The sequence below is a fragment of the Ovis canadensis genome, chromosome 14, assembly GCF_042477335.2.
Source record: "Ovis canadensis isolate MfBH-ARS-UI-01 breed Bighorn chromosome 14, ARS-UI_OviCan_v2, whole genome shotgun sequence".
NCBI lineage: Eukaryota > Metazoa > Chordata > Mammalia > Artiodactyla > Bovidae > Ovis > Ovis canadensis.
Genome location: NC_091258.1, coordinates 52,598,840 through 52,626,478, shown reverse-complemented (window position 1 = coordinate 52,626,478; position 27,639 = coordinate 52,598,840). Strand labels below are relative to the sequence as shown.

At 40.6% G+C, this 27,639-nt stretch overlaps 1 protein-coding gene and 1 pseudogene across 6 annotated transcripts in view; one reads left to right on the top strand and one right to left on the bottom strand.

The window, feature by feature from the left end:
• Positions 1–13,572, bottom strand: part of TAT (tyrosine aminotransferase) — a 34,841-nt gene extending 21,269 nt beyond the window's left edge. The window contains exons 1-13 of one of the 6 annotated variants that reach the window (XM_069548974.1): positions 13,383–13,457; positions 12,544–12,757; positions 12,300–12,404; positions 10,227–10,294; positions 9,169–9,327; positions 8,808–8,946; positions 8,345–8,397; positions 7,893–8,045; positions 7,107–7,235; positions 6,714–6,797; positions 5,912–6,010; positions 5,002–5,162; positions 511–2,930 (exon numbers count right to left, since the gene is read on the bottom strand). In XM_069548974.1, coding sequence (XP_069405075.1) covers positions 5,022–5,162; positions 5,912–6,010; positions 6,714–6,797; positions 7,107–7,235; positions 7,893–8,045; positions 8,345–8,397; positions 8,808–8,946; positions 9,169–9,327; positions 10,227–10,294; positions 12,300–12,404; positions 12,544–12,757 — 1,344 coding nt within the window. In that variant the 5' untranslated portion in view covers positions 13,383–13,457 and the 3' untranslated portion in view covers positions 511–2,930; positions 5,002–5,021. Of the gene's footprint in view, positions 1–510; positions 2,931–3,454; positions 5,163–5,911; positions 6,011–6,713; positions 6,798–7,106; positions 7,236–7,892; positions 8,046–8,344; positions 8,398–8,807; positions 8,947–9,168; positions 9,328–10,226; positions 10,295–12,299; positions 12,405–12,543; positions 12,791–13,382 lie in introns of those variants that run through there. The other 5 variants (XM_069548972.1, XM_069548973.1, XR_011248403.1 and 2 more) reach the window with 5 other exon arrangements.
• Positions 13,573–27,145: 13,573 nt separating this feature from the next.
• On the top strand, positions 27,146–27,246 carry LOC138419890 (U6 spliceosomal RNA; annotated as a pseudogene).
• Positions 27,247–27,639: the final 393 nt, after the last annotated feature.

The window sequence follows — 27,639 nt, the reverse complement described above, 5'->3', positions numbered from 1 at the left end:
TGGGGTATAGAAATGGAGAGGGTTCAAGGTTAGATTAATTTCTGGTAAAGACTGCCCACAGCAGATGCTACACAAAGTTAAGGAAGCTGAGAAGTTCAAGTGGCTAGCAAGAAGGTGGCTGAGTACTGCACCAAGGAGTAAATGCTGGGGAAAAAAAAGAAATAGAATAACAATAATGCAGGGAGTTGATGGACTTGGGAGAAAAGTGTAGAGAGATCAGAATGTTGAATAATGTCTAAGTATAAACTGTGATCAATCCGGAGGGCAAGCAAAGTGTAAGGAGTTACTTATATATCAGGGTTTAAGATTAGTAAAATAGTCTAGTTCAAGGTCACCATAAGGAACAAAGGTGTGGCTGTGGGAGTGGGCGGCCATAATAGGGGTAGGATTAACAGTGCCTCCAGTCCAAGATAGGCAGGAGGCCTTAATAGGTGTTGGTTGGATTATCCACAGAAATACTGAAACTTCCCACATGTAAAGGCCCCAAGTAAACAGAATATACAGAAAGGGTGTAAAGTAATATAGCCTATATTTCATTTATTGGAGTATAATTGATTTACAATGTTGTTTTATAGCCTATATGTTAAAGGATAATTATTGTGTGACTCAGAGAACAGAGATCCTGGGAGGACAATCAATATGTTAGACTTCTCAGTTCAGTTCAGTTCAGTTGCTCAGTCGCATCCAACTCTTTGCAACCCCATGGACTGCAGTACGCCAGGCTTCCCTGTCCATCCCCAACTCCCGGAGCTTACTCAAACGCACGTCCATTGAGTCAGTGATGCCATCCAACCATCTTCTGTTGTCCCCTTCTCCTCCTGCCTACAATCATTCCCAGCATCAGGGTCCCTTCAAATGAGACTTCTAGACTGAGAAAAACACCAATTTCAAACAGGCTGTAAGGCTGGCACTGTCTTTCAGGAGACAGCCAAGTTACACTTAAGGGAAAAAGGTGAAGGAAATATTCTCAACAATTTGGGAATGGCACAGAATTTTATCTGCCATGGAAGAATTCCAGGGGAAAAGAATGGAAGGAGGAAGCATGAGGTGGGAGGGACCAAAAAGTATGGGAATTTCTATAACAATATCGCAAACCAGGTAACGTGAAAATAAATATGTGGGCTTCAAAACACCTAGATATGTTAAATCAAATCTAAAAGACATACTTTCAGATTCAGAGCTAATTTTGCAAGAGGGTAAAGGTACCTCTCAAGGATCACAAAGAGAGAACTAAAAACTAGAAGAAAAAAAGAGTATGGTTGGGACTTCCCTGAAGGTCCAGTGGTTAATAATCTGCCTTCCAAAACAGGGGACGAGGGTTTGATCCCTGGTCCAGGAACTAAGCCTGCTCATGCCACAACTACTGAGCCTGCTTTCCACAAATACTGAAGCTCTCTTGCTCTGGAGCCTGTGCCCTGCAACGAGAGAAGTCTGCCTGCCTTAACAAGAGAGAAGCCCCTGCATGCCACAGCACTCAACGCAGCCATAAATAATATTTATTGTTTTAAAAAAGAGTATGGTTATGCTGGTGCTATCTCAGTAACCAGGCTTCCCAAGTGACTCAGTGGTAAAGAATCCACCTTCCAATGCAAGAGACACCAGTTTGACCCCTGGGTGGGGAAGATTTCCTGGAGGAGGAAATGGCAACCCACTCCAGTACTCTTGCCAGACAAATCCCATGGACGGAAGAGCCTGGTGGGCTACAGTCTGTGGGATCATAAAGAACCAGACACAACTGAGCAGCTGAACCCAGCACACATCTCAGTAATCAAGAGGTTTGGATTTTAAGATGCAGAGAGGAGGCCTTAGGCCCAAGTAAGGCAGGGACTAGGAATTTAAACTCTGCATGAAATCAGGAGCCTTCAAATGCTAAGCTTGAACAAAAGGATGAATTAAAAATTAATCTCCCTTGGTCTGCCTTTTGGAAGGAAAAAAAACCTCTCCCATGAGACTCTGTAACCATAGGCATTCCTTCACATGGATTTAGCGTTCAATTGCATTCTACCTACCTGAATGGTCTGGAATCCCAAGCTGAGAAATTCACATGAGAAGTGGTCCTAATCCAGTAGTTTTAATAACAGAAAAGATGAGCAGAAGGGGCATTGGGGGGTATTCTAAAATTGTGTTGATGGTGGTTTGATTGTCCTTCATTCTATTACTGTGCTTTATTTCATTGATTGATTTTTTTCTGTGTTGAACCATTCTCATATTCCAGGAATAAATTCCACTTGGTCAAATCGGCTGTTGAATTCGGATTGCTGGTCCTGTGCTCATCTTCTCTATATTGTTCCCATTTTAGTACATGTGCTGCTAAAGCAAGAAGTCCCTGTGGTTTTATTTTTTAAATAGGGGATAATGTACTTTCGCATTTCAATTTTCAAACGAGTAAATGTCTCAAAGAGCAAGAATTATTTTCTATGCCTGAAACGCTGACAAAAATTAAGACCCACATGCTCGTTTACAGACTTTTCTTCCCAGAACTGGCATCCCTCCTTCCTACATAATACACCTCAACTGGAATATCAGAAAGCGACCGTTTCTACAAAAGGTGCTGTGCAATAATCTGACCCACAGAGAGAATCCAGATTTGAGGTTTCTATGTCACCACATGACACCCAACTGCAAACTGTTTAAAGTAAGAGTATGAATAACATGTCCTTGGAATTCTCTTCTCCAAAGAACTTAATAATTCAACCTTTGGGGTACTTAAAATTCAGACTCCCAAGCACAGTAATGTGTGGTGTGTGTGGAGTTCAGTGGAGGATTCATCTTTCTGGTTCAGCAGAAATCCAAACATGTATGTCAGGTACTGGGGACGGTGAAAAGCAAGATTATTTGAGAAAAAGTTCCAGGGACAATACTTTTGAAAACTGACAACAGCTACTGGAAATTTCTTTTTCCGTTTCACAACTCAAGGAACTTACTGGCACCTGCCCAAAAAGAGGAATAGGTTAACAGGTGTTCACAATACCTAGGGATGACTTGTCCACTTGCTGGAAGCCTCCTGCCTGACGGGGCCCGAAAGGGATTCGGGGGGGTGGGGTGGGTACGAAGGGATTCTCTCAAGGCGTGCGGTCAGCAAATAGGCTAAAGAGGAAATAATACCGAAGACTAAGGAGAAGTAACCGCCTCACCAACAGAGACCAATTACGGCCACCGTCTGCTTCCAGAGCACTGCACCTAGCCCCAAGATCGCGCATGCGCCCTGAGCAGTGCAGCACGCGCCCCCCCGCCCCCCCGCCCCCCCGCTGTTTTGGGTTTTTTGTGTTGGGGTTTTTTTTTTGTTTTTTGCATTGCTTGAAATTTGTCCAATATGTGTGTGTGTTTTAATCTTTGAATGTTCATTTGACTCCCTTACCAAAATGTAGATATCAAGGAAATTTGGAAACTTAAGACATCTGTCTAGATGCCCTAATGCTAGATAGAATTATACATTATGTGTGAAGATAAAACGTTTTGTGTAAACCACTAAGTTTTCCTGTTTATTTCTGGACAAACATCCTTGGGAATTGGGGCGGAAAGTACAGGAAAAGAGGAGCCAGGAATTTTCAAAAAGCTTGCAGGGTTGGCATACAGGAAACAAATTTTCATCATCTCAATCATTTGTATATTCCTTTTGGATTTGCTGAAGAAAATTGAAGGGTAAATTTTAGTTGATTTCGCTAAAGTCCAGCTAGATCGGAAGGGGGACATTTGATGTTTATTTTTGTAAAGGAAGTTAATTGAGTGTGTTTGGCAGGGTTGGGACTCAAAGATCCTATTCTAGACAAGGAAAATATCCCTTAGTAAGGAATCTCCAGGATGGTTATGATACATTCCTTCCCCTAACCTTGTAAGATAACTTCAGGTTCCCTCCTCCAAGGGAATGGTGAGGGGAAAAAAGTAGGCAACTGTGCCTAAGAGGATTTGCACAGAAAAAGCTCATATGGAAAAAAGATCTTGGACACACCTCATTCTCTTGGTTAGCTGAACCAATTCAACTTGTTACCCAGTAAGTGGTTAGTGGATCTAGGCAACAGAGAAATAAACGAAACCTAGTGGGTAATACATCAACCAGGTTGAGCAATAAGCAGCACCTGGGGATAGAAATTTCCCACAGAGGAGAAAAATGGCATCACAGAAGAGAATACTTAGTAAAATTTATTAAAATAAAAAAAGAAAAATAATAATTTATGCCCTTGGCAAAATAAAAGATCTTGTCAATATAAATGTTTCTTAGAAAACATATGAAAAGATAATATAATATATATATCAATAAATCAGTATCAATGTTACAGCAAAAGTAATAATGATTGACAAGTGAGGATAATTCTGGCCCTTACACAGCAGCATTTCTGGAAGGTCCTCTGATTCCTCCTTTTTTTTTTAGTACAGATATGCCTTCATTTTAAGAAAGCCTGATATACATATATCTATATTTAGAAACTATCAATTGAATTATTTGTCACAAAAGAATTCTCTACCAAAAAATCAACAAGTTTCTATAATGTATCCTTCAAATTAGCAAATTTTCTTAATGTGTTTAGAATTAACCAAATACATGTGTCCCCAACTTCTTTCCTTCTAGCACTGTTACATACAGTGAGGTACACCTGAAGTGAGCCAGAAAAGCTGGGCTTCAAACCTGACTACAGAGAGTGTGTTCTTACTTAGAATAAGATTGTGTTCCCTCAATCTTTTGTTTCTTGAATCCTAAGCTCTTGATTTTCTTGTCCCTGCTGTTTCCTGGGCAACTTTGTTTACCTGGTACTCTCAAGATAAAAGGAGGAAATCGAACAGGAGAAGGATGGATTAATGAATTAGTGAGTCACTCCGGCAGAGCACAGTGAGATGAAATCTGGGGTTTAGAGTGTGTGTGTGTGCGGCTATAGCTGGGGAAAGCCAGAGCAATTCTCTGCCCTTGATGTGGTATTTGTGAGGCTCCTTTCCCAGCAGGAGCACCTGATTCCTGGAGGGGCAGCAGGGCTCAGTCCAGTTTCCCCAGCCAGATGGGACACATACTCAGGAGAATGGACTCCATCCTATTTGTCACATTCCTCCTGGCTCCCTTCAGCACAATGGTAGTGCTGTTCACAGAACTCTTGGATCCGGCTACAGGCCTCCAGCATCATCACTTCAGGGACTGTGATTACCACTCGGAAGAAATTTGGATATTCAAAGCACTGCAAAAATAAAAGCATATTATTCTCAGAGCAGTTGAATCAGTGATTAGACCACCCTAGTATGGCCAGGGCCCTAATCAGCAAGAGGCAGCAATACCATTTACCCAGGGCTATCAGTTCCCACCACTGGGATGCTGAACCAGTAACTGAGTTAATTTATCTTAAAAGGAATTTGTGGAACAAGCTTGATTTCCTCTCACTTAGAATGTCCAACTACAATTTTTCTTCCTGAATCAGATGGGATAATGATGAGGAAGAAACAAATTTTAAATAGAGGTCATGACACCCACCAGTAAGAATCTTCTCAAAAGAGAATACAGTAAGTAGTCTCTTAGTATCCATAGGGGGGTTGGTTCCATAACCGCTGAGAATGCTAAAATCTGAGGATGCTCAGGTTCCGTATATGAAATGGCATAGTACTTGCATAACCTACATACCTCCTCCTGTGTACTTTAAATAATCTCTGAGTTACTTATAATACCTAATACAATGTAAATGCTATGTACATAGTTGTCAGGCTGCAGCAGATTCAAGTTTTGCTTTGGGGCACTTTCTGGAATTTTTTTTCTTCTAATGTTTTTCTATCCCTAGTTGGTTGAATACTTGGATGCGGAACCTGCACATATAAAGGCCAACTGTACACTTTGTTGGGGGAGGAAAAGGCTAAAGACCAGCTCAGGGAGAGCTCCCAAGGCACTATACACCATTGAGAGTTTCTAGAGAAACCTGAGAGGGATGCAAGCACTCACCGTTGCTGGGAGGCAGTGGACGGACTGCTCGGCAACTAACTGCTCCGTGAACTCCACATCATTCTCAAATTCTGGGAAATGTTCCATCTCAATTCCAACCTATACCAATAACAGGGAAAGGCAAACTGATCATAAGGAGGGAAAACAGGCCACTCCCTATGCCAGAAATCAAGGCAGGGACTGCTGTAAAAAATATCTTGGAACTCCACTACTTATAACTAAGAGTTCTTGCTCTTAGGAGCTTGTGGAGTTTTTCATAGGGAAGAGAGGATATATTCATATTAATATTTTAGTTTATTGAAGTGTTCCTTCTTGGATGCTGATAAATGAAAGCTGAAAATAGGATGCTAGTGTTCTTTAAAAAAGGCACTATTGGTACTATGGGCCAGGCTAGTCTTGATTGCATGGAACTACCCTGCCCATTGGAAAATATTCAGCATTGCTGACGCACAAGATGCCAATAGCACCTTTCAGTCCTTCTAGAAACAAATAACATTCCTATATATCCCCAAACACTCCAAGGGAAGCAGATCTCTCCTGGTTGAGAGCTACAGTAGTGTGGAAAGCCTCTTATTCGTGTCATATCATCTCTGTATCTGCATATAAAACAATTCTCTGTATTGAAAAGTTGTCATTTTAAGAGGTTTTTTTTTCTTTCTTTTTATTTAGCACTGAGTTTAAACCACATCAGTAGGACAATTCATAACAAGGCAGTTCTTAAACTGACTGGCTCAGGAGCCCATCCGGTTGTCTCTGTGAGCCTTGCAGACTGGCTTCCCTCACCTGCCACCCACATACTCACCATGAGGTACATGGCCCCAGAAGGGCGAATGGGCCGGAGTCCAGGGATGGCAGCCAATGCCCCATAGCAGAGATCTGCATTGGACTATGAGAAGAGGCAGAGACATCAAGGATAAAAACTTCAGCTAAAGAAAAACTGGGTCATTAAAAAGAGAGCCCACATCAAAGGCGAGGAACCTAGGTTTGCTCTGCTGGCATAAGGAGTTAACAAGAAAAAACACTCTGCCCACTCACAGCTTTAGGCCAGGAGCAGAGTGGATTGCCAGAAGTTAGAGAAATGTATGGATGAATGTTGACAATGATGCCACCTTCTGGCTTGGAAGCCCCATAATGGCGGGGCTTCCCTGGAGGCATTCCCTGACTCCCAGAGTGGAAGGCTACAGGCTGCCCTTACCTTGAGGAAGCTTAGAGTGTTGTGGTAGAACTCTTGAGGGGTGCGACACAGGATGCTTTTCAGAGCTCCCTGGACAAGGGTGCAGGGGCCCAGGATCCGTTGACTTAGCTTCACCAGCCCATCTCGGATCTAAAAGCCCCCCGGCAAACACATTATTTAACCTTTCTTAAGCATCCCTGCTGTGGAGATTCTTGTTCTGACCATTCTTTCTATAAAGTGTTTATTTTTGTCTATTTTTAATTTTGTTGTTGTTGTTATCTTCTATCTAGGCAGAGTTAGGGTTAGTTTTCAATCTCTGGAGACGTGGTGGTGCCTCGTGTCATTCTTAAATCAGACCACCTGGGTTTGTAGCCCAGCTCTGCCACACACTGACTGTGTGGCTCTGAGAAAATTATACAACCTATCTGAGTTCATTTTTATCAGCTGTAACATGGAGATAATACCAATACTGGCCTCACAGGGTTGTTGGGAGAATTACATTGAAATAAAGTACGTAAAGCACTGGTACCTTGTAAGCCCACAAATAGCATTAGGGATCATTACTGCTTGTTGCTTCTTTTTGTGTGGTGATAAAATTGGAGGTAGATGGAACTTCCTCACCAACACAGAAAAACTGAGTTCTGGAGAGAAATAACCAGTACTATCTTTATCCAGTGTCTTTCCAGGCACACAGAACTACAGGGCCTAGAAAGGAAAATCTCACATCTATACCACCACTGTGAGATAAAGCAAGCAAGTAATAAGTAAACAAATAAATAAATATTTAGAATATATATATATTCTCACCTCATTGCCAAAAATATCTCTTCGGTCATGGATAAGGATCCAGCCCATCCTCCAGCCAGGAACCAGCCAGCGCTTGGCCAGCCCTCCACAGGACAGGATGGGGACATTGCTGCTGAGGGTAGCCAGAGGCTCAAATTTGGAATCTGAAAACACCTGAGGAGAAGAGGTGCTTCTTACAGTTGTTTTCTGGCATCCCTCCAAATCCCATCCCTCCCCAGATTTCCCTTATATCGTTAAGCACAGGGCCTCAGATTTACAGGCTCTTTCTACCCTGAAGCATGACTGGGATCTCAAGAAGCTTCAAAGGGAACTATCCAAAAACATATAACCTGGTGTCTTGTCTGGGTTAAAAAAAGAAGCCTAAAATGAGGAAACTAGTCCCAGCCCAGTAATATGTACAACCCCTGACTCTAGGGAATGAATGAAATAATTAGATCCTGCCCGAGACTCACCATGTCTCCATAGATCTCATCAGCTAAGATGGGGACACACTGCCTTGCAGCCACTGAAAATAAGAGAAACATGCTGATGTCATTTTTAATATGAATTACCTTAGCACTTAAATATTTACCTGGGCTTATACTTTACACTCGATGTTTGTCGGTTTTGTCTTCCTCGTCAAGAACTACAGATTCTTCTCATATTCTTCCAGGGTACAGAGCCTAAATTTGCTGTTTAGTTAACTAGATATTTCAAGTCCTTTCTTCCACATGATGGGAGTGATTAAGAGGCAAGTCTTTTTCTCCTTCTTTCTACCTTTCCAGTGGGACACCACTCACTAGGGACCCCACTGGAGCCCTCTGACCTCTATCCTAGTCTCGGAACTTAGTGAAGGACTTCTTTCTCACTCCAGGAAACAGCTAAAGGATTCCATCCCCATCTTCTTTCCTGTCAAGTGAAATCTGTTGGACTTACCTGCCAAAATTTTCTGGAGATGACGTCTACTGAACACTGATCCACAAGGGTTTGATGGATTGTTAACAATAAGACAAACTGTCTTTTCATCAATCAGAGATTCTAATTGTTTCAGGTCAATTTCCCAATTCTTCTCTGGCTGGGGAGGGGAAAAACACTGAGATCAAGATGATTCTGAAAAATTTAGGAAGACTACTCACTTCACTCAAAGGTATAATATAAGTCACAAAATGTGTCTGTGGTCTCAGACTTTTCAGATCTTTCTCTGCTAAGCTAATGGTCATGTATGTTTATGAAGTATTAATTGAGCATTTGTATCTAAAATTATCTAATTTGTATCTAAAATTAAAAAGTCATTTACCAACAAATTGTAGAGTTTGACCTCAATTCCCATAGATTCAGCCAGAGTCCTGTAGAGAGAGAAGCCAGGACTCGGAACTAGGATGTTTTGCCCTGGGTTGGCCAACACAGCCAAACACAGTTCAATAGCCTGACTGCAGCCACTTGTCAGAATGACATCCTGTGAAGAAAAGTTTTGTTTTGTTAGGGGTTCCAACAGCAACAGGAGAAAAGGGATTATCAGATGAGTGAGTGGGAAGCAAAAATAAGCTTACTTTTAAAAATCCTATGTAAAGTAGTGGGGACTATAGTAGGCCAAAATTGAAATAAACGAATATGTTTATATATGTCCATATCTAGAGGCTGTTGAAAATGCTGGCCACTTAAAAGAAAAACATCGCTTTAAAAAGGACAGGTTGGCTGTGACTCAGCAGACCTCCATGAGAGGTCATTATGACCTTGGACTTTTTCACCTGGTTATTTATTTACTTTTGACCAGAGATTTGAAGCATGGCTCTCTTCTGAAATACAAAGGGCTCCCCTTAACGTTAAGAAATGTTGACCTCCACCCTATAAACAACAGAGTGGAGGGCATTTAAACTTGACCCTGCCATGAGTCCAATATGCCATGGAAACTCGATCCTCCCATCTAAGTGACCTTAGGTAAGTGAAGGGAACTACAGATTAATAAAAGACCCTATTGGTAAAATTAAAATTTCCAATTATTTGGTATTTATGAATTACTGTTTTTCAATGATCTTTTGCAGAAAATCAAATATAGGGTGACCTCTGAGTCCTTTGAGCCTCCATGAGACAAACATCACATAAGTTGTATGCAATGTTATTATCATACTATAATTACATTAAATATAATCACTGACTAGTGGCCTCCCCATATAAAAAGTCCTAGAATTGCCAAAGGGAAATTATTCTTAGTTTTTGTTTCCCTTAAAACCCTTATTCCTCGTGGAACAGAAACAAAGGGTAGAGTTTGCCTAGTATTGCTTTACAGAAATTGCTCTAGAGCAATTTTTTGCTCTAGAGCAATTCTTTAGAGCTAGCAACTTGTCTAGGGCTCACCTTAGCTTCCAGGGGTGCCTCGGGACAGTGGTAATAAGAAGCAACTTCCTCCCGACTGGATAAGCAGCCTGAGAGAAAAGAACAGAAGAAGAAAGCTGGAAGTTTTCATACCACAACTGACAGCGATGCCCTTAAGTCACAGGGCTTCAAGGCTACCTTCTGTCCCAGATCAGAGCACATAGCATTCGGTTCAGCTCTCAGTCGCTATAGTTAAAGGAGATTAACTTTGTACCTTACAATTTTATAATGAGCACACAAATGTATAAATAATAACAAGAAGAGTTCACAAAACTATAAAGTATTCTGCAGCATCTTGGTTACTGTGATTATGCTTTATTTTCTTTTAGATTATTTAATCTAAGATACAGGATTTAGATTATTCTTAAATCCCTTTCAGGGATTATATTTGAAAACTTGTAATTAGTGAGTTCATTACACTGGGTTCATTTTAACTTTTTCACATTGTGTTGTATACCTATTAGTATTTTCCTTTTATATTATATTTAAATTAAAATATTTTCATTTTAAATTATATTCTCATGCAATGTTTCCAAATGTTGGCTTGCAAGCTTGAAGTATACACAGTTTCATACCAGTTATTATGTTTTACAGAATTGCTGTCCAAAAAGATTATCTTCAGTTACCAAAGCTAGAGGCAATATTTCCTAATGTTTGATAACTTAATAGGTACAGATAGTTCTCTTGAAATTAATCAGCATTTCCTTAATTGCTAAGAAAAACCACAGATAAACATTATCTGTGTTTCCTTTGGTATGAAGTGTTCATATCCTTTGAGTTCATATCCTTTGTCAAATGGAGACTTGGTTTTAGGTTTCAGGTTAAATCAGTTTCTTAATACTTTGAATATAAAAGTCACAATAAACATTTTTAAAAATTGTATTGAAGTATAGTTGATTTACAATATGGTGTTAATTTCTGCTGTACAGCAAGGTGATTCAGTTATACATATATATATTCTTTTTCATATTCCCTTTCATTATGTATAAACTCTTTTTATAACTAACTTTTGGTCTTATTTTGTTTTGATTTTTATTTATGAAGCTGCATAAAATGTAGATAATCAACCTAAAAATCATGTTCCTGATAGCTCTGTAAAGTGTTTTTAAATTCTCTTTTAGCATGAAGCTGATTTTTATTCTGCACATATACACAGTGGGGAAGTGTGTGACACTGAAACAAAGTCAAAGAGCCACTTATCAAAATGCTTAGGGTAGGAATGTCCAATACATGGAGAGAGTTGCTGCTGCTGCTGCTGCTGCTAAGTCGCTTCAGTCGTGTCCGGCTCTGTGCGACCCCAGAGACGGTAGCCCACCAAGCTCCCCCGCCCCTGGGATTCTCCAGGCAAGAACACTGGAGTGGGTTGCCATTTCCTTCTCCAATGCATGAAAGTGAAAAGTGAAAGTGAAGTCGCTCAGTCGTGTCCTACTCCTAGCGACCCCATGGACTGTAGCCCACCAGGCTCCTCCGTCCATGGGATTTGCCAGGCAAGACTTACACCTAAATAAAATTATTCCTGTCTTAACCTTCTGTTCTCTAATAGAACAACTCATTCTTTGCTGTTGGTTTTGTTTGTTTGTTTTTGCCTTGAAACAAGCATAGTTACATTGAGAGTGTGACCAGGACCATAATTAAAATAAATCTTGAATATGCAGAGGAGGAGAAATAACGCCAAGAAGTATTTACACAGGGCAGTAAGTAAATTGATTTAGGAGCTAGACGGCTCTGTCAAGAAGCAGCTGCAGCCAAACTCAAGGCCTCCGTGGAGAATGAGCAATGATAGGATAGGAGTGTTATTTGAGCAGAGTGTATAATGGGAACCGGAAACAGGGAGGTGCCATAATGCCAGAAGAAGCCAGGAAAGAAGCTGGACCTTGATGGCTTGAGGTTAAGCATTCTGAGACTCCTTTCCCCAAATTCAACAGCCATATTATCTTAGCCTCTCCTTAGGAATTATGCATCAGGGAAACAAAGAGAACTGCTAGAAATTTATTCCTGTCAGAAGAGCAGAGAAGATTTGGAAACTGCCAGAGTAGAGTCTCAGGGTGAACTTACCGATGGAGGGTACATAGCCATTAAACTTCCCTGAGTCAAGGGCATCTTTCATTGCTTGGGTAACTTCAGGATCTGTCGGCAGGTTTCCAAATACAGTAGGGTCCCCTTTTCAAGAACCATAAAGAGGTTATTCTTCCAAGCCCAGTAACCAGACCCACCCTCCACTTCCGTCCCCTCCGCCCAACCCATGAGGATGGGGTGAGAGGAACAATGCCTGCCTCTTGGTTAAGTGTACTCAACTCACCGATCGACAAAGCAATCATGGTCTTGTTTGGATTTGGCTTCACCTTCATGTTGTCCACAATGGCCCGGATGGGATTGAAAGTTTTGTTGGACATTTCCGAGGGCCTCACGGACCATCTGGCCTTCCTGCTTTTCACTTTCCTCAGCACGGAGCTTCTCCCAGTGACGTTGACGTGCACATCCAGAACTGAGGGGAGGCTGCCGTGGTCCTGCATCTGAATCACATATGGGTCCGTGACTAGCAAAGACTATGGGGAAAAGAAGGGGTCACTGTGACTCTAAGGACAGATATAGTCCAGTGGGGCAGCTACAGTTGGACCTAAACACTGGGGTGACTTTGCCAGACATCTATTTTCAAACTCCTTTCACATGTAAAGTAGCTTTGAATGAATGAGGGCAATTTAAAGACTTTTCACTCAGATGGAAAATAAGCAAAATAACCATTCTACAATATTAGCAGAGTGTTCCATTTAATGCTTATCTACCGTGAGATTCGCTGTGTGCTACATCATCACCATGAAAACTTAACTATGCTGTCCACAAAACCAAGAAAGAATGACAAGAAAACTAATGTTAAACAAGGAAAGCGTAGGTATCCCTTCCTTTCCATGCAAGAAGAGTCTCCTTACACTTCAACAGACTGTGTCTTGTCCTGTGCAAAGAATAACCAGGAAGAATTATTCCATATTGTTAGAAATTTAGTGTTAGCATTATCATTAGTAAAAAATAAAGACCTATTCTATGAGCAGCTTGCTGCCCTGTGGAAAAAGAAGTCAATACACCACAAAGAAAAAACCATGCATCCCAAATCACAAGGTTAGCTGAAGCTTGAGATTTTACCTTCACAGTAAAGGAGAAGCAGCCTCCAAGCAGCCAAACCAGGAAGTTGCCTAAGTTGTTTGGCAAGTGACAGAGACCGTGAATTCAGATGCAACCTCTGATGCCTGAAATAGTCCCACAAATGGGCGTTGGGCCTGAAACTCTCATGCTATTGGTTCAGGTAAGAACAGAGCAACCAGCCCTCTTCTTTCCCCCCCTCTTCACTTTTTGGTGCTTTTTACCTCTAACCCTGCCTCCACCTCCACCACCAAATCAGGAATTTGAACACTTCAGCCTTCTGGAATTGTCTGCGTTAACTCTTTCTAGGTAATTTGTGAGATGTTTGAAAGGATTGTCAGAGAAGTAGTTAGGATTACAGTTGGTAATTTTTATTAAATCTTTTTTTGTGTGACAAAATGACCTATTAAAATGTTAATAGTACAGAAATGTATAGAGTAAAAAGTGAGAGTCTTGCAAGGGCCAGGCAGTGGTAATGATCTGGCCATTTCTATCCATTCATCAAGACAGATAGATGATAGTAGATCAACAGATCTACAGATGATAAATAGATAGGTGATAGACAGTAGATACATTAGATGATGGATACATAGATACAGAATTGTAGATATTTTCAAAACACAGCTGAGATCATGCTCTACAACTTGTTCAGCAGCATGCTTATTTAATTCCTACATCTGGGGCTCCTTTCCTTGTTAGTTCACAAAGTTCTACTCCAGTTAGAACAAGCTGTGCAGCTAGAGTAAATGAAGGCCCACTCCATAAGCATTTAAAAAGTACAGGGTATCTAAGGCAACTAAAACCTGTGCAATTTTATCCTTATGCTGTGAATTCTTAATTTTCCTATTATGGAGTTATTGGAAAAATAAGATGTCAGGTGAGATCTAAACAAAAACCTTTGCTAAGCCAGCACAGCAGACATCTCAGAATTCCTGTGAGCCTATGAAAAGTATCATCCACCCAAGAGTTAAGAGAAACCTTAGTGACCTCATGGCTCAAATCCTACCGTTTACTTATTGAGAGACAGAGAGTTGTTTCATAAGCTCTGTCTTCTTCAGCTGTTTATTGGTGATTTGAGTCTCCACTGGGGTTGAATAACCTTTAATTTCTCTGGTCTTTCCATCTTCTTTTCCCTCTTTTATTTGTTATTTATTTATCATTTTTCTTTTATTTATGTCTTTATTTTTAAAATTGGAGGCTAATTGCTTTACAATGTTTTGTTGCCTTCTGCCATACAATGATGAGAATCAGTCGTATGTATACATATATCCCTTCCAACTCTTAGTGCTTTGAAAAATTCACCTAATGCAGTCACTTCCCCACTCCACTGAAGCAAGCATTTACCACTTCATCTCACCAGTGGAGAAGCAGAAGCACCAGACAGGTGCAGGAAGCCAGCCAGGTCAAAGAAAATTTAGGTTAATTATGAAGCCCTGAGCCCCGAGCTGGACAACCCAGACTGCTTTGTTTCAAAAAGCTATGTTTAAAACATCTAAAAGGCAAAAAAGGAAAGGTTTAGGTCTGTTACTTGGCACCCTGCTGCTGCTGCTAAGTTGCTTCAGTCGCGTCCCACTCTGTGCGACCCCACAGACGGCAGCCCATCAGGCTCCCCTGTCCCTGGGATTCTCCAGGCAAGAACACTGGAGTGGGTTGCCATTTCCTTCTCCAATGCATGAAAGGAAAAGTGAAAGTGAAGTCACTCAGTCATGCCTGACTCTTAGCGACCCCATGGACTGCAGCCTACCAGGCTCCTCCGTCCATGGGATTTTCCAGGCGAGAGTAGTGGAGTAGGTTGCCATGCCTTCTCCTACTTGGCACCCTATACATAGGCAAATGGCTCAGTTTCCTAAATACAGTTAACCATTTTACAGATAGACACACGCTTCGCAGGCTGGATCTACTACCCTTGGTGAGGTTGCCAAGTGAGAACATGGTACTGTTTCCAAAACACATAGATCTTGTCAAGAGAGAAGACCACCCCTTCCTAAACACATTTATTCCACCACCACCTCCATTTAAAATATATGTGTGCTGGAGAAAATCAGAAAAAGTTAAAAGCATTTATAATCTACCACCACTCTTAATACGTTAGTTTTACTTTTTCCCTACAAAGTTGGGATCTTGTTCTATGCACATATTTTTTAAATTGAGAAAAAAATCATATAACATAAAATTTACCATCTCAAAGTGTAAGATTCAGTGATTTTTAGTTCATTCACAACATTGTGCAACAATCGCCACCATCTAATTCCAAGACATTTTTTTTCATTGTTCCAGAGAGAAACTCCATGCCTATTAACTAGCCCCTCTCAATTTTCCTCTTCTTAGCCCCCAGCAACCACTAATTTACTTTCTGTCTCCATGGATTTGCCTATTCCTGATGTTTCACACAAATGGAATCACACAATATGTCATCTTTCATATCTGACTGCTTTCACTTAGCAAATGTTTTTCCAAGTTGTAGCATATTTCAGTACTTCATTCCTCGTTATGGCTGAATAGTGGTCCATTGTGTAAATATATTCATTTGTTCATCTGTTCATCAGCTGCTGGACATTTGGGTTTTTTCCTCTTTTTGGCTATTAGAAATAATGCTGCTACTAACACTTAGATCCAGGTTTTCATATGAACATATGTTTTCAATTCTCTTGAATATATACCTTGGTGTAGAGCTGCTGGACCATATTATGGATAGTTTTGCATTGCAAATTTTTAAATTATATCATGAATATTTTTTCATGTTCTGAAAAACATTCCATCATAGAGAATTATCAGAATTTATTGAATAATTTTCCTATTGTTGGACATGATGAGGAGTCTAGCTTTTACTATTGTAAGAAATGCTGCCAAGAGTGTCACTGTATATAAATATCAGTTCATACATGTTCATACATGTCCCTTGTAGCTCAGTCGGTAAAGAATTTGCCTGCATTGCAGAAGATCCGGGTTTGATCCCTGGGTTGGGAAGATCCCCTGGAGAAGGAAATGGCAACCCACTCCAGTATCCTTGCCTGGAAAATCTCATGGACAGAGGAGCCTGGTGGGCTGCAGTCCATGGGGTCACAAAGAGTCGGGCGCGACTGAGCGACTAACACTTACTTACATACTTACATGTTATTATCTCCTTAATGTAAATTTTACTATACATGGACTTACTGCATTGAAGACAGCAAACATTTTGCTTTCACTCTTCTAGTAATTAAAGTATAATATATAATAATATAATAAATTCAAATTCAGATGTTTACGAACTAAACTCTTAAAAACTTCTTTCCCCATAATCCCATTTCATAGAGACAGCCAGTTTAGCAATTTCTTGGTTACCTTTCTAAGTGTCTTCTATGTCTACACAGTGCTTGTACAGCTGGTTTTGGAGTTGTTCAAAATTATATATATACTATATGTTCATTCTGCAGCTTCACTGTCTCTTATTGTAACCACTATTCTTAAGTGGCAATTGAGTACTTGGAATGCGCTTTATCTGAATTGAGATGTGTCATTGGTGCAAAATACACAACAGGTTTCAAAGACTTATATAAATAATGTAAAATGTCTCACCAATAATTTTACATTGACTACATGCTTAAATAATACTTGAATCTATTGGGTGAAATAAAGTATATTACTGAAATTAGTTTCATCTGTTTCTATTTTTTTGACATTGAAAAATATTCCCATTAGAAAATTTGAAATTACTATGTGGTTTGCATTCCATTTCTATTGAACAATGTTGTTCTATAGCTTGCTTTTTAAAAACTTCAATAATATGTTGTATCGGCTTCCTTTTCATTTTCATACATGGAGATCAACTTAATTCCTTTTAATGGCTATGTTATGTTCAGTTAGCTATTCCACTCTTTTTGGACACGGGGCAGCTTCCAACTTTTCTTGCTATTAGAAATAAATCATATTGCATACACTTATTATTTATGATTGAGAACTTTTATGAGTATCCTGCAATCTGTGGGATAAATTCCTTGAGGCAGGATCACATTTCAAACACTGATAGACCTGACAAATTGATCAAATAATGGACTATAAGAAGAGAGAACACAAATATATCTTATCATGACAACTTCTTGGAGTTAAAACCAACTATTAGAACTTGAAGGGTGATACAGGGAATCAACTGAGTGTTATGGCAGGGGTTTTCCAGGTAGAGAGAATCTCAGTGGTTAAGGCCCTTCCTCTTGATACTGGACTTTGCAACAATTAAGTCAAGCAAGGATGAGGTTGTCTCAAAGTTAAAAGCTACTGTGACTATTCTGCCACTCCAGGTTTAACCTTTCAAAGATCCCAACTACACTGGAGACTCAGGTTCAACTCGCTCTTCCACACACCCACACAGCCAATAGGCTTGTTGTCCTATGCCCAGCTCAACATTAAACCAGGAGTCTTAGACTATTCAAATTGATAATCTCCATGGGGCATCAGCAGTGTCAGCTCATCTGTCCCTCTGGTTTTCAGTCATTCTCATTGCTTGGCCTCTGGGGCATTCCATTTTTATCTTTGGAGCTCAGTTAGGCATTTTGTTATATTTAACCCAACATTTCTAGATATTTTTCTAACTGGAGATCTTTCAGGTCCTCCAGACCTCAATATCACGAAAAATTAAAGTCTCTCTTTGTTAATTTGAAATGTCACCTTTATCTCGTACTAAATTCTTCTATCTTCCTAACCCTTTATGGAAAATTATATTCTAGAATGAAAAATTGTACAGTTCTTGACACACATTGCCAACTTCCTTTCAGAATGGCCATTTACCTTCCTATTAGTGATTGCTTGCAAACCCTGAGAGCTATTTTCTGAAAAAAACTTTGCTCAATTGATCAATAGGAAAAAAAAGTGTATAGGAAAAAAAAGTGTATTAAAGGTTGTTGTTATTTCTGTTCCTTTTTATTTTAGTGAGGGTGGTCATTTTTCATGTAGTCAGAACTGGACATGGAACAACAGACTGGTTCCAAACCGGGAAAGGAGTATGTCAAGGCTGTATATTGTCACCCTGCTTATTTAACTTATCTGCAGTGTACATCATGCGAAAAGCCAGGCTGGATGAAGCATAAGCTGGAATCAAGACTGCCAGGAAAAATATCAGTAACCTCAGATACACAGATGACACCACCCTTATGGCAGAAAGCTGAGAAGAGCTAGAAACTCTTGATGAAAGTGAAAGAGGAGGGTGAAAAGATTGGCTTAAAACTCAACATTCAGAAAAGTAAGATCATGGCCTCTGGTCCCATCACTTCATGGGAAATAAATGGGGAAACAAGGGAAACAGTGACAGACTATTTTCTTGGGCTCCAAAATCACCGCAGATGGTGACTGCAGCCATGAAATTAAAAGATGCTTGTTCTTTGGAAGAAAAGCTATGACCAACCTAGATAGCATATTAAAAAGCAGAGACATTACTTTGCCAACAAAGATCCATCTAGTCAAAGTTATGGGGATTTGAGAGTTGGACTATAAGGAAAGAATAGCCAAAGAATTGATGCTTTTGAACTGTGGTGTTGGAGAAGACTCTTGAGAGTCCCTTGGACTGCAAAGAGATCAAACCAGTCAATCCTAAAGGATATCAGTCCTGAATTCATTGGAAGGACTGATGCTAAAGCTGAAACTTCAGTACTTTGGCCACCTGATGCAAAGAACTGACTCACTGGAAAAGACCCTGCTGCTGGGAAAGACTGAAGGCAGGAGGAGAAAGGGACAACAGAGGATGAGATGGTTGGATGGCATCACCAACTCGATGGACATGAGTTTGAGCAAGCTCCAGGAGTCGGTAATGGACAGGGAATCCTGGAGTGCTGCAGTCCATGGGGTCACCAAGAGTGAGACATGACTGAGACTGAACTGAACTGAATAGCTCTTCACATTTTGTGAATTACCTATTTAAAATCCCTCGGCTGTCTTGCCCAGGGGCTGGATTTTTTCTTGGGTGAGACCTGGGCCAAGGAATGCACTGCAAGGCAACAAAACAGAAGCTCTGAGATCACTGGCCTAGCCTCCTCTGTCTCAATCCAGCTGGCTCAGACTCAGGGTTACAGATCAAAGAACAGCCAGCAGCACCGGGTTTTTGAGGGTGGTCCTGCAAATAGTGCAACTGACGCAGAACCAGCAGGGCTTGAGGGTGTGTGAAGAGAGCAGGTGCCGCTGGGTCAGAAGGCCATCCCCTGGGCACACCCTCATTCAGTAGCTGACAAGCAAACGCAGATGAGAAGCGAAAACAGACAAAACAAACAAGTTTCAGTAACACTCCTCTTCTGTAGTTCACGTTTTCTCTTCATAGAAAGCAGAGCAGGGAGAATGAAAGAGAAGGCCCAACCATGCTTATGGAGCTTAACGGCCACCAGCTAACCTTCACCTGGCAGTCAGGGTCCAGTAAACCATAGAAACGCTCACTAAAAGGTACACCAACCAACCATTAAGGCTTTCACTTAAAAATCAAACAACTTGCACTGAGTTTGTTCTTAAATATGACACTATTGTGTTTGCCATAGAAGAGTGTTTATGTGTGTGTGGCAAAAAACAAACAAACAAACAAACAACATAACATTAAAATTGCCATCTTCACCATTTTTAAGAATAAAGTTCAGCAGTGTTAGGTATATTCACTTTGTGCAACAGTTCTCCAGAACTTTTCCATCTTGCAAATCTAAAACTCTATACCCATTAAACCAATTCTCCCTTTCCCCTCCCTCCAGCCCTTGGCAACCACCTTTCTACTTTCCACCTTTTCATTTTGCAATAAGTATTTTAAAAATAGTCCTACCCCCCCCAGAGATAAGCACTGTTAACTATTTTGCCCACAATTAATATTCTGAAATATTTTTCCTTAGGGGTACATCCATAGGCCTTATATATCAGAATTTGATATTCTATATGATACTGTGGTCTTACTAAGACTGTAAAAAAATTTTTGAACCTGGTTTTTAGGAATCACCTATAACCCTGTGTCCTCCCATTTTTATACATCTCTTGCCACACCCTTCTTTTCTTGACCCAGGCATAAGAGTTTATGCTCATGGCTATTTATCCTATAACCAGCACTATTTGAGACACTCTATTCAAATCAACTCATAATCCTCACCTCCCTCCCAGAAGTAAGGCCTGTTTCATTTCCATTTTAAAGATGAAAACAAGTCCCATAGTAGTGAATGGTGAGTTGCAGTTCCAATCTTAACCATCTGGTTCCAGATTCCACTACACAAGTCTGCCCCACTTTACCGCAGGACCAAGTGAGTTGAGAAATACAGCCCTTTCTTTCTCAAATAGAAAAAAAAAAAAAAATCAAAAAAGACAGAAAACAAACAAACAAACAAACACCATGGAGAGTCACTGGGGATAAATTTAAGAAAATAATGAATCAATTATGTGGATTAAGCATGGAGGATTCCCCTTTTATTACTTATTACTTGTTATTTTCTAACTTTCCATCCTGAGTCATTCCCAGTGATCACTCATCTGTTGGGTACAGAGGAATTCATAAGTTTTAACTGCCCTGGTGTTAAAGGGGGAAGTGCAAGGTTGAGAGCATTCCTTACACTTCTTGACAACCTCCTTCAGGTCTGGCCTGATACCTTCTATCAGTCATACCCAATGCTTGTTCACCAGCTGGCAGTGAATAGTACATAAGCCAGAGGGAGAGGAATGGCAGAAGGGGTGATCAATGAGGCGAAACTCAAGCCTTTGCCCAGGTATAGACGATGAGGTGAGGGATGTAGGAGGGGATAGGTGGCTAGGTTAAGCTTTGTTCATTCATGGCGCCATCTTACATTTACAGAGAGAGCTTCACAGTTTTTTCCTACGTTCACTATCAAGTAATTAAAAACCAACCCACATGCAAACCACAGACCTGTGAGCTAGACAAAGAGAAGGCTGTCAGAACAGAGAGGTTACTCTAGTTGAACTTTTAAAATTTAAAGTAAATATTTAATTTTAGAATAGACTTAGATTTACAGAAAAGGTATGAAGATGGTACAAAGAGTTCCCACATACCTTCACCCAGGTTTCCCCTTATTCTTAATATCTTACATTACCATGGCATATTCTTAATCAGAACTAAGAAATAAATGTTGGTCCATTAATAATCACCAAACTCCACATTTTATTTAGATTTCACAAGGTTTTCCCACTAAAATCCTTTTTCTGCTCCAGGTGACCACTTTATATGTAATGGTCATGTCCCCTGAGTCCAATTTAATCCGAAAAAGTTTCCTCTAATCTGGAACAGTTTCTCAGACTTTGTTTTTCATGACGTTGGCAATTTTGTATAGAATGTTCTTTAACTTGGGTTTGTCTGATATTTTTCTCATGGTGAAAGGGGAAGGCAAGTTAAGCTTTTAACATTATGGCCATTCACTTAATGTCAGGACACTAAAGGGTAAAGAGAAAATAAAGCTTTCATCTGTTTGCTGGTTGAAGCACCTGCTAGCTACTTCTTTCATGGAGCTTAGCAAATAATACCAACTTGTTTATTTTGCACTTTGCATAATCATTTAAACCATTCTCACATTAACTCAGTCATTTTCCCTTATTCAGAACTTGGGGTTCTTTTATTTGAGAATGTCTAGGACCTCAGTACCACTCCAATTCTTAGCATTCACCAAGAGTGTCATTTGTACTTACAGAGGGAGTCACCAGGCAAATAAGCTTAGATTCTTGGGAAACGATTCTGTGTTCTTGCCATTCTGATGTTGAGAATAACCTAGTGTCTAAACTATGCTCCAATCCATCAGCCTGTCTCTAGACTACAATTTCCCACTGTTTTTCTCATAATAAAAATATTATTTTGGATTGTCTTTAAAAATTGAGATATAATTCATATTTTGCAAAATTCATCCTTTCCAAGCATACAATTCACTGGGTTTTAGTATATTCATAAAGTTGTGCAATCATCACCACCATCCAATTCCAAGACACTGTCATCATTCCAAAAAGAAATCCTGTACCTATTAGCAGTCACCCTCTACTGCTCAATCTTGCCTTGCCTCTGGCGACATTTAATCTACTTGCTTACTCTGAACATTTCCTATAAGTGGGAACTATATAAGTAGTCTTTCGTGTCTGACTTCTTCCACTTAACATAATGTCCTCAAGTTTCATCCATCTGTAGCAAGTATCAGGATTTCATTCCTTGCATGGCTGAGTAATTTTCATTGGATGAATACAGCACATTTTGTTTATCCATTCATCTGCTGATAGACATTGAAATCATTCCATAATTGATTGTGTTTTGATAGCTGTTCAATATTTACCAGTTGACTCAGCTCCTGGCGTCATAACTTATCTTCCTAATTCTTAATCCCCATTCATGTCTTACCTCCAGCGCCATGAAAGTGTAGCCAACAGTGGCTATCGCTGAAAACGAATATATTTAAAAAAACACAAAAATGACCACTTCTATAGAAATCAGAGAAGATTTTTCTACCATATTCATTCAGTAATTGACTCATCTCTGCTTATGGAGTACCTGCCATTGGTTAAGCACTGTTCTAAGTTCTACAGATACAGGATTCAAGAAGATGGATACAAAACCTGCTCTCAGAGTACTATTATTAAAGTCTAGTGAGAGACTTTAAGCAAATAGACATTTAAATAGCTATTAGAAATTTTTGAAGCTGTTCAAAGGCAGTTTTTCTTCCAGCCCTATGAGGTGCAATGTCGGTCCTGAATCTCATTCTTGCCCAAGGGTCACGTATTCTTGATATTCGGTCATCTACTGGGATACTGGATATCTGTGAATGTTTTAGAAAGCCTCAAGAATTTTTTTTTAATATTTATCTATTTGGCTGTACCAGGTCTTAGTTGTGGCACATGGGATCACTGATGTTCACTGCAGTATGTGGGATCTTTTTAGTTGCAGCACATGGGATCTAATTCCCTGACCAGGGACCAAACCTGGTCCCCCTGCATTGAGACAGTGGAGTCTTAGCCACTGAACCACCAGGGAAGTCTCACTCCCAAGTACATTTTCATAGGTCTGCAGTTCTGAAGAACTCTCTCAGCCAAGAAGCACAGAAATGTCCCAAAGTTTAAAGGGTTGCTGCTCTCATCCCCCAGCGAGGCCTCAAGGACACTACTTTGCTCTTCTGCCTGGAAATAAGTGCCAGAGGTGATGCAACCCAGCAAATTCTATCTGGATTCACTGCTCAGATCCATGAAAGGGAGGGGACCATCGATAGGGGCCAAACTACAGTGAATTACCCAAGTCTGGGAACATCAAGTTCCTGCGAGACTCTGATGAAACAAAGACATGATGGGGGTCTCTAGTGATTGAGAAGAGTACCACAGGGTACACATCGCCCTCCATGGGAGGACTATGAGGGAGAGAATAAAAAAGAACAATATGTTTACCAAAGGTGAAAGAGGGTGGGGAGGGTAAATTAGGAGCTTGGGATTAGCCAATACAAACTACTATACATATAATAGAAAAACAACAAGGTCCTAATGCACAGCACAGGGAGTTGTATTCAATATTCTGTAATAAACGACCATAACAGAAAATAATAGGAAAAAGATATATATGTATAACTGAATCATTTTTCTGTACACCAGAAACACTAACATTGCAAATCAACTACATTTCAATTAAAAAAAGAAAAAGAACAAATCAGGATAATAGGATTTCAGGTTTGAACCAAAACATGGAGAGGTGGGGCATTGTGGCTAATTGTCACTTAAAGCCCTTCTATAGCAAGAGTTCTGCAACCAATTTTAATTAATAAATTCAATCCATAAGTATCAATGAGCCACGCACATGCCTAATACTGGGGAGACAGCAGTGAAGGAACAAGGCAAGCCCTGCCCCTACGTTCTTGGAACTGACATTCCTGTGGGGCAAGAGAAGCAATGAACAAAGAAACATATATCAGGAGGCATCAATATCACAGATAAGAATGAGGCAGAGTGTGAGATGAGACTAGTGGCATTTTGAGTAAGATCATTAGAACAGCTCCTCACCGCCTACACCCTCCCTGAGGCAGTGACATTTAATGGAGAAAGGAAAGGAGAGAGAATGAGTGCAGTGGATGACAGGAGAACAGGCATTCCAGGCAGGAGGACCAGCAGCCAAAGCCTTGAGGTGGGCTGGCACCTGGTGTGCTCGGGGTGTGGCCAGGCCAGTGGGCTGAGTGAGCCAAGGAAAGGTTGGCAGCAGATGGGGTAAGAGAGAAAGTGCTTGAGTCTTGCTTCCGAAAGGACGAACTAGGGACACTGGTTTAAGACAGGAAAATTTGTTTCACCGCCCCAGACTGGTCCTGTAGCCCCAACTCACTGTCGATAGACGCCTTTAGACATGAGGAGTTAGGAGTGTCAACTTCATCAGTGCTGACCCCACGCAAACTAAAATAAAACCTGTAAAGGACACATGCTGTTGCTGGTGGGTCAGCAGGATCACCTCATTCTGTAGTTGCCAGGCAAAGGCCAGAGGACCAGACAGAGATGCAGGGGGAATTAGGAGGTTATCCTTCTGGTTGAGTCTGTGGAGAACTGGGGCTCTGCTAGGGAGATCCCTGCAGACGCCCCCAGGAAGTGAGTCCACCCCAAAGGGACTTGACACACAACCTGCTCCATCTCTCCCAAGGCCCTTCCAATCGAGCTGCTCCCTTGGCTGTCACCTGAGAGTCCTGCGAAGTGCTGCTTTGAGGCAACAATGATATCAGTGCTTATGGCGGCAGGACTCTGACCCTAGGTTTTAGAAAAGGAATGGAGAAGCTGTTAATTTATTTTTAAATATCCCACTCTGGTTCTAGAGATTATTAGGCAGTCATAGACTGTCACAGCATGGAAGGACACCACCCGGGAGACTGAATTGCATGGCTCCCAAGTGCTGGGGCTGGTCTCCTCCCACCCACGCTGTAGCAGCCTCCAGCCTTCCTCCTCCCCTCTCCTTGCCCCAGGTAACGGGCCCACCTCTCATATCCAGGGTTTAGTGAGTATCCCTGGCACTTCATAGCAATAAAAGAGGAAAAATTGGAAACAGTGACAGATTTTCTTTTCTTGGGCTCTAAAATCACTGCCGACAGTGAATGCAGCCAGCCATGAAATTCAAAAAACACTTGCTTCTCGGAAGAGAAGCTATGACAAACCTAGACAGCATGTTAAAAAGCAGAGACATCACTTTGCCGTAAAAGGTCCACAGAGTCAAAGCTATGGTTTTTCCAGTAGTCATGTATTGATGTGAGAGTTGAACCATAAAGGAGGCTGAGTGCCAAAGAATTGATGCTTTTTAACTGTGGTGTTGGAGAAGACTCTTGAGAGTCCCTTGGACTGCAAGGAGATACAACCAGTCAATCCTAAATGAATCAACCCTGAATATTCATTGGAAGGACTGATGCTGAAGATGAAGCTCCAATACTTTGGCTACCTGATGCAAAGAACTGACTCACTGGAAAAGACCCTGATGCTGGGAAAGATTGAAGGCAGGAGGAGAACGGGACCATAGAGGATGAGATGGTTGGATGGCATCACTGACTCAATGGACATGAGTTTGAGCAAACTCTGGGAGATGGTGGAGGACAGGGGAGCCTGGCATACTATAGTCCATGGGGTCGCAAAGAGTTGGACATGACTTAGCGACTGAGCAACAATAACTGGCAGCTGAAGGGCTGGGCCTCCAAGTTGTCTCTATGTGGGAAGTCTTCTGCAGGAAAGTTAGGGAAAGGCAAAGAAAACCGCAGAGTTCCTGGCTCCTTGACCCCCTCACCCCCACTCCCCTCCCACTCTTACCCCCTCCTCAGGGAAAGACAGTTTGCTTTTTCCTCTTGTCACTCTTTTCAATCCACTGCATAGAGATAAACCCTGACCTTTCATTTGATTTGCCAAAAGCCTTTTCCCCTTCTCTCATTAAGTAAAGAGGATCAAAAACTCTGGTTCTCACAGCTAATGTCTTTAACATCAACTTTGAGAATCCTTTTTAGAAGTCAGAGCTGAGCTTAGATTCTCCCTCTGCTCTAACACTTCCTGGTCTTCCCTGTGAGATGGGCAACTCTGAGTAAAAGGCAAATGAAGGTCACAGATGATGAAGAAAAAAGAAAAGCATCTCAATGCTCCTTCAAGATAATATTTAATGCTCCATTAACCGTACTACATTTATTATTGTGATACTAACAGAAACTTCTTGAGCATACATATGAAGAAAACTGATGTTCTTTTTTAAGATGAGTACTCTGGATTGGAAAACAATGTTTTTTCATGAAGTTCCACATACTTAACCATACAACACTAAAAGTCATCTTACTGTATTACAGGAAAAGATTTTTCTTAAGTTATTTCACACAAAACTCTGGATGTGAATGTTTATAGTATACTTGTAACTGTCAAAAATGGGAAACAGCATAAATGTCCTTAAGCTAATGAATTAGTAAGCAAATATTAGTACATCCAAATAAAGAGAAACTACAGAGCAATAAAAAGGTATGAACTGCCAATACACCCATCACCAGGAATGAATCTCAAATGCATCAGGATAAGTTAAAGAAGCCAGACTGAAAAAGTGATAGTATGATTTCATTTGTAGGATATTCTGGCAAAGGTTGAATTACAAGGAGAGAAAACAACTCAGTGGTTTCCCAGGGGCTGGAAGTGGGGGAAGGGATGGCTGCCAGTAGTAATTTTGGAGGACACTGTCCATATGTTTTTTGTGATGCTGGCTATATGACTGCATACATTTGACTGCAGAACTGTACACACACACACACACACACACACACACACACACACACAAAACCACAGTGAATTTTTTACTCCAATTTAAAAAAAGTAACCCAGAAGTCACTTTGGCAGCACATATACTAAAATTGAAACAATAGAAAGATTAGCATGGCCCCTGCACAAGGATGACACACAAATTTGTGAAGCATTCCATATTAAAAATAATAATGATAATAATCCATAGGTTTGTTTGAGATTTTCCAGTTGTTTCCCCTCCACTATACTAAAAAATCTTCAAAAAAAAGCTCTTGACTACTAAAATCTTTTTTAAAAAAAGTGAATTTTCCTGTTTGTAAAGTACAACTTAATTTTTTTTTAAAGAAAGAATAATAACAGATTACCTCAAAAAAACAAAAAAAAAAGAGCTAAAACCAACCCAAACCAAAACACCTGTGCTGAGAAGGATGTCGCTGACAGTAATTTTGCAGAAACAGATGGGATTACATCACTTGAAGGGTGGTTTGTTCTTTTAGGAAGCAGAAGTGTCCTTCGTGGACAAAACACTACATCCTACCATACACACCCCACCCCTCAACTTCTCCAAGGTTGGCCA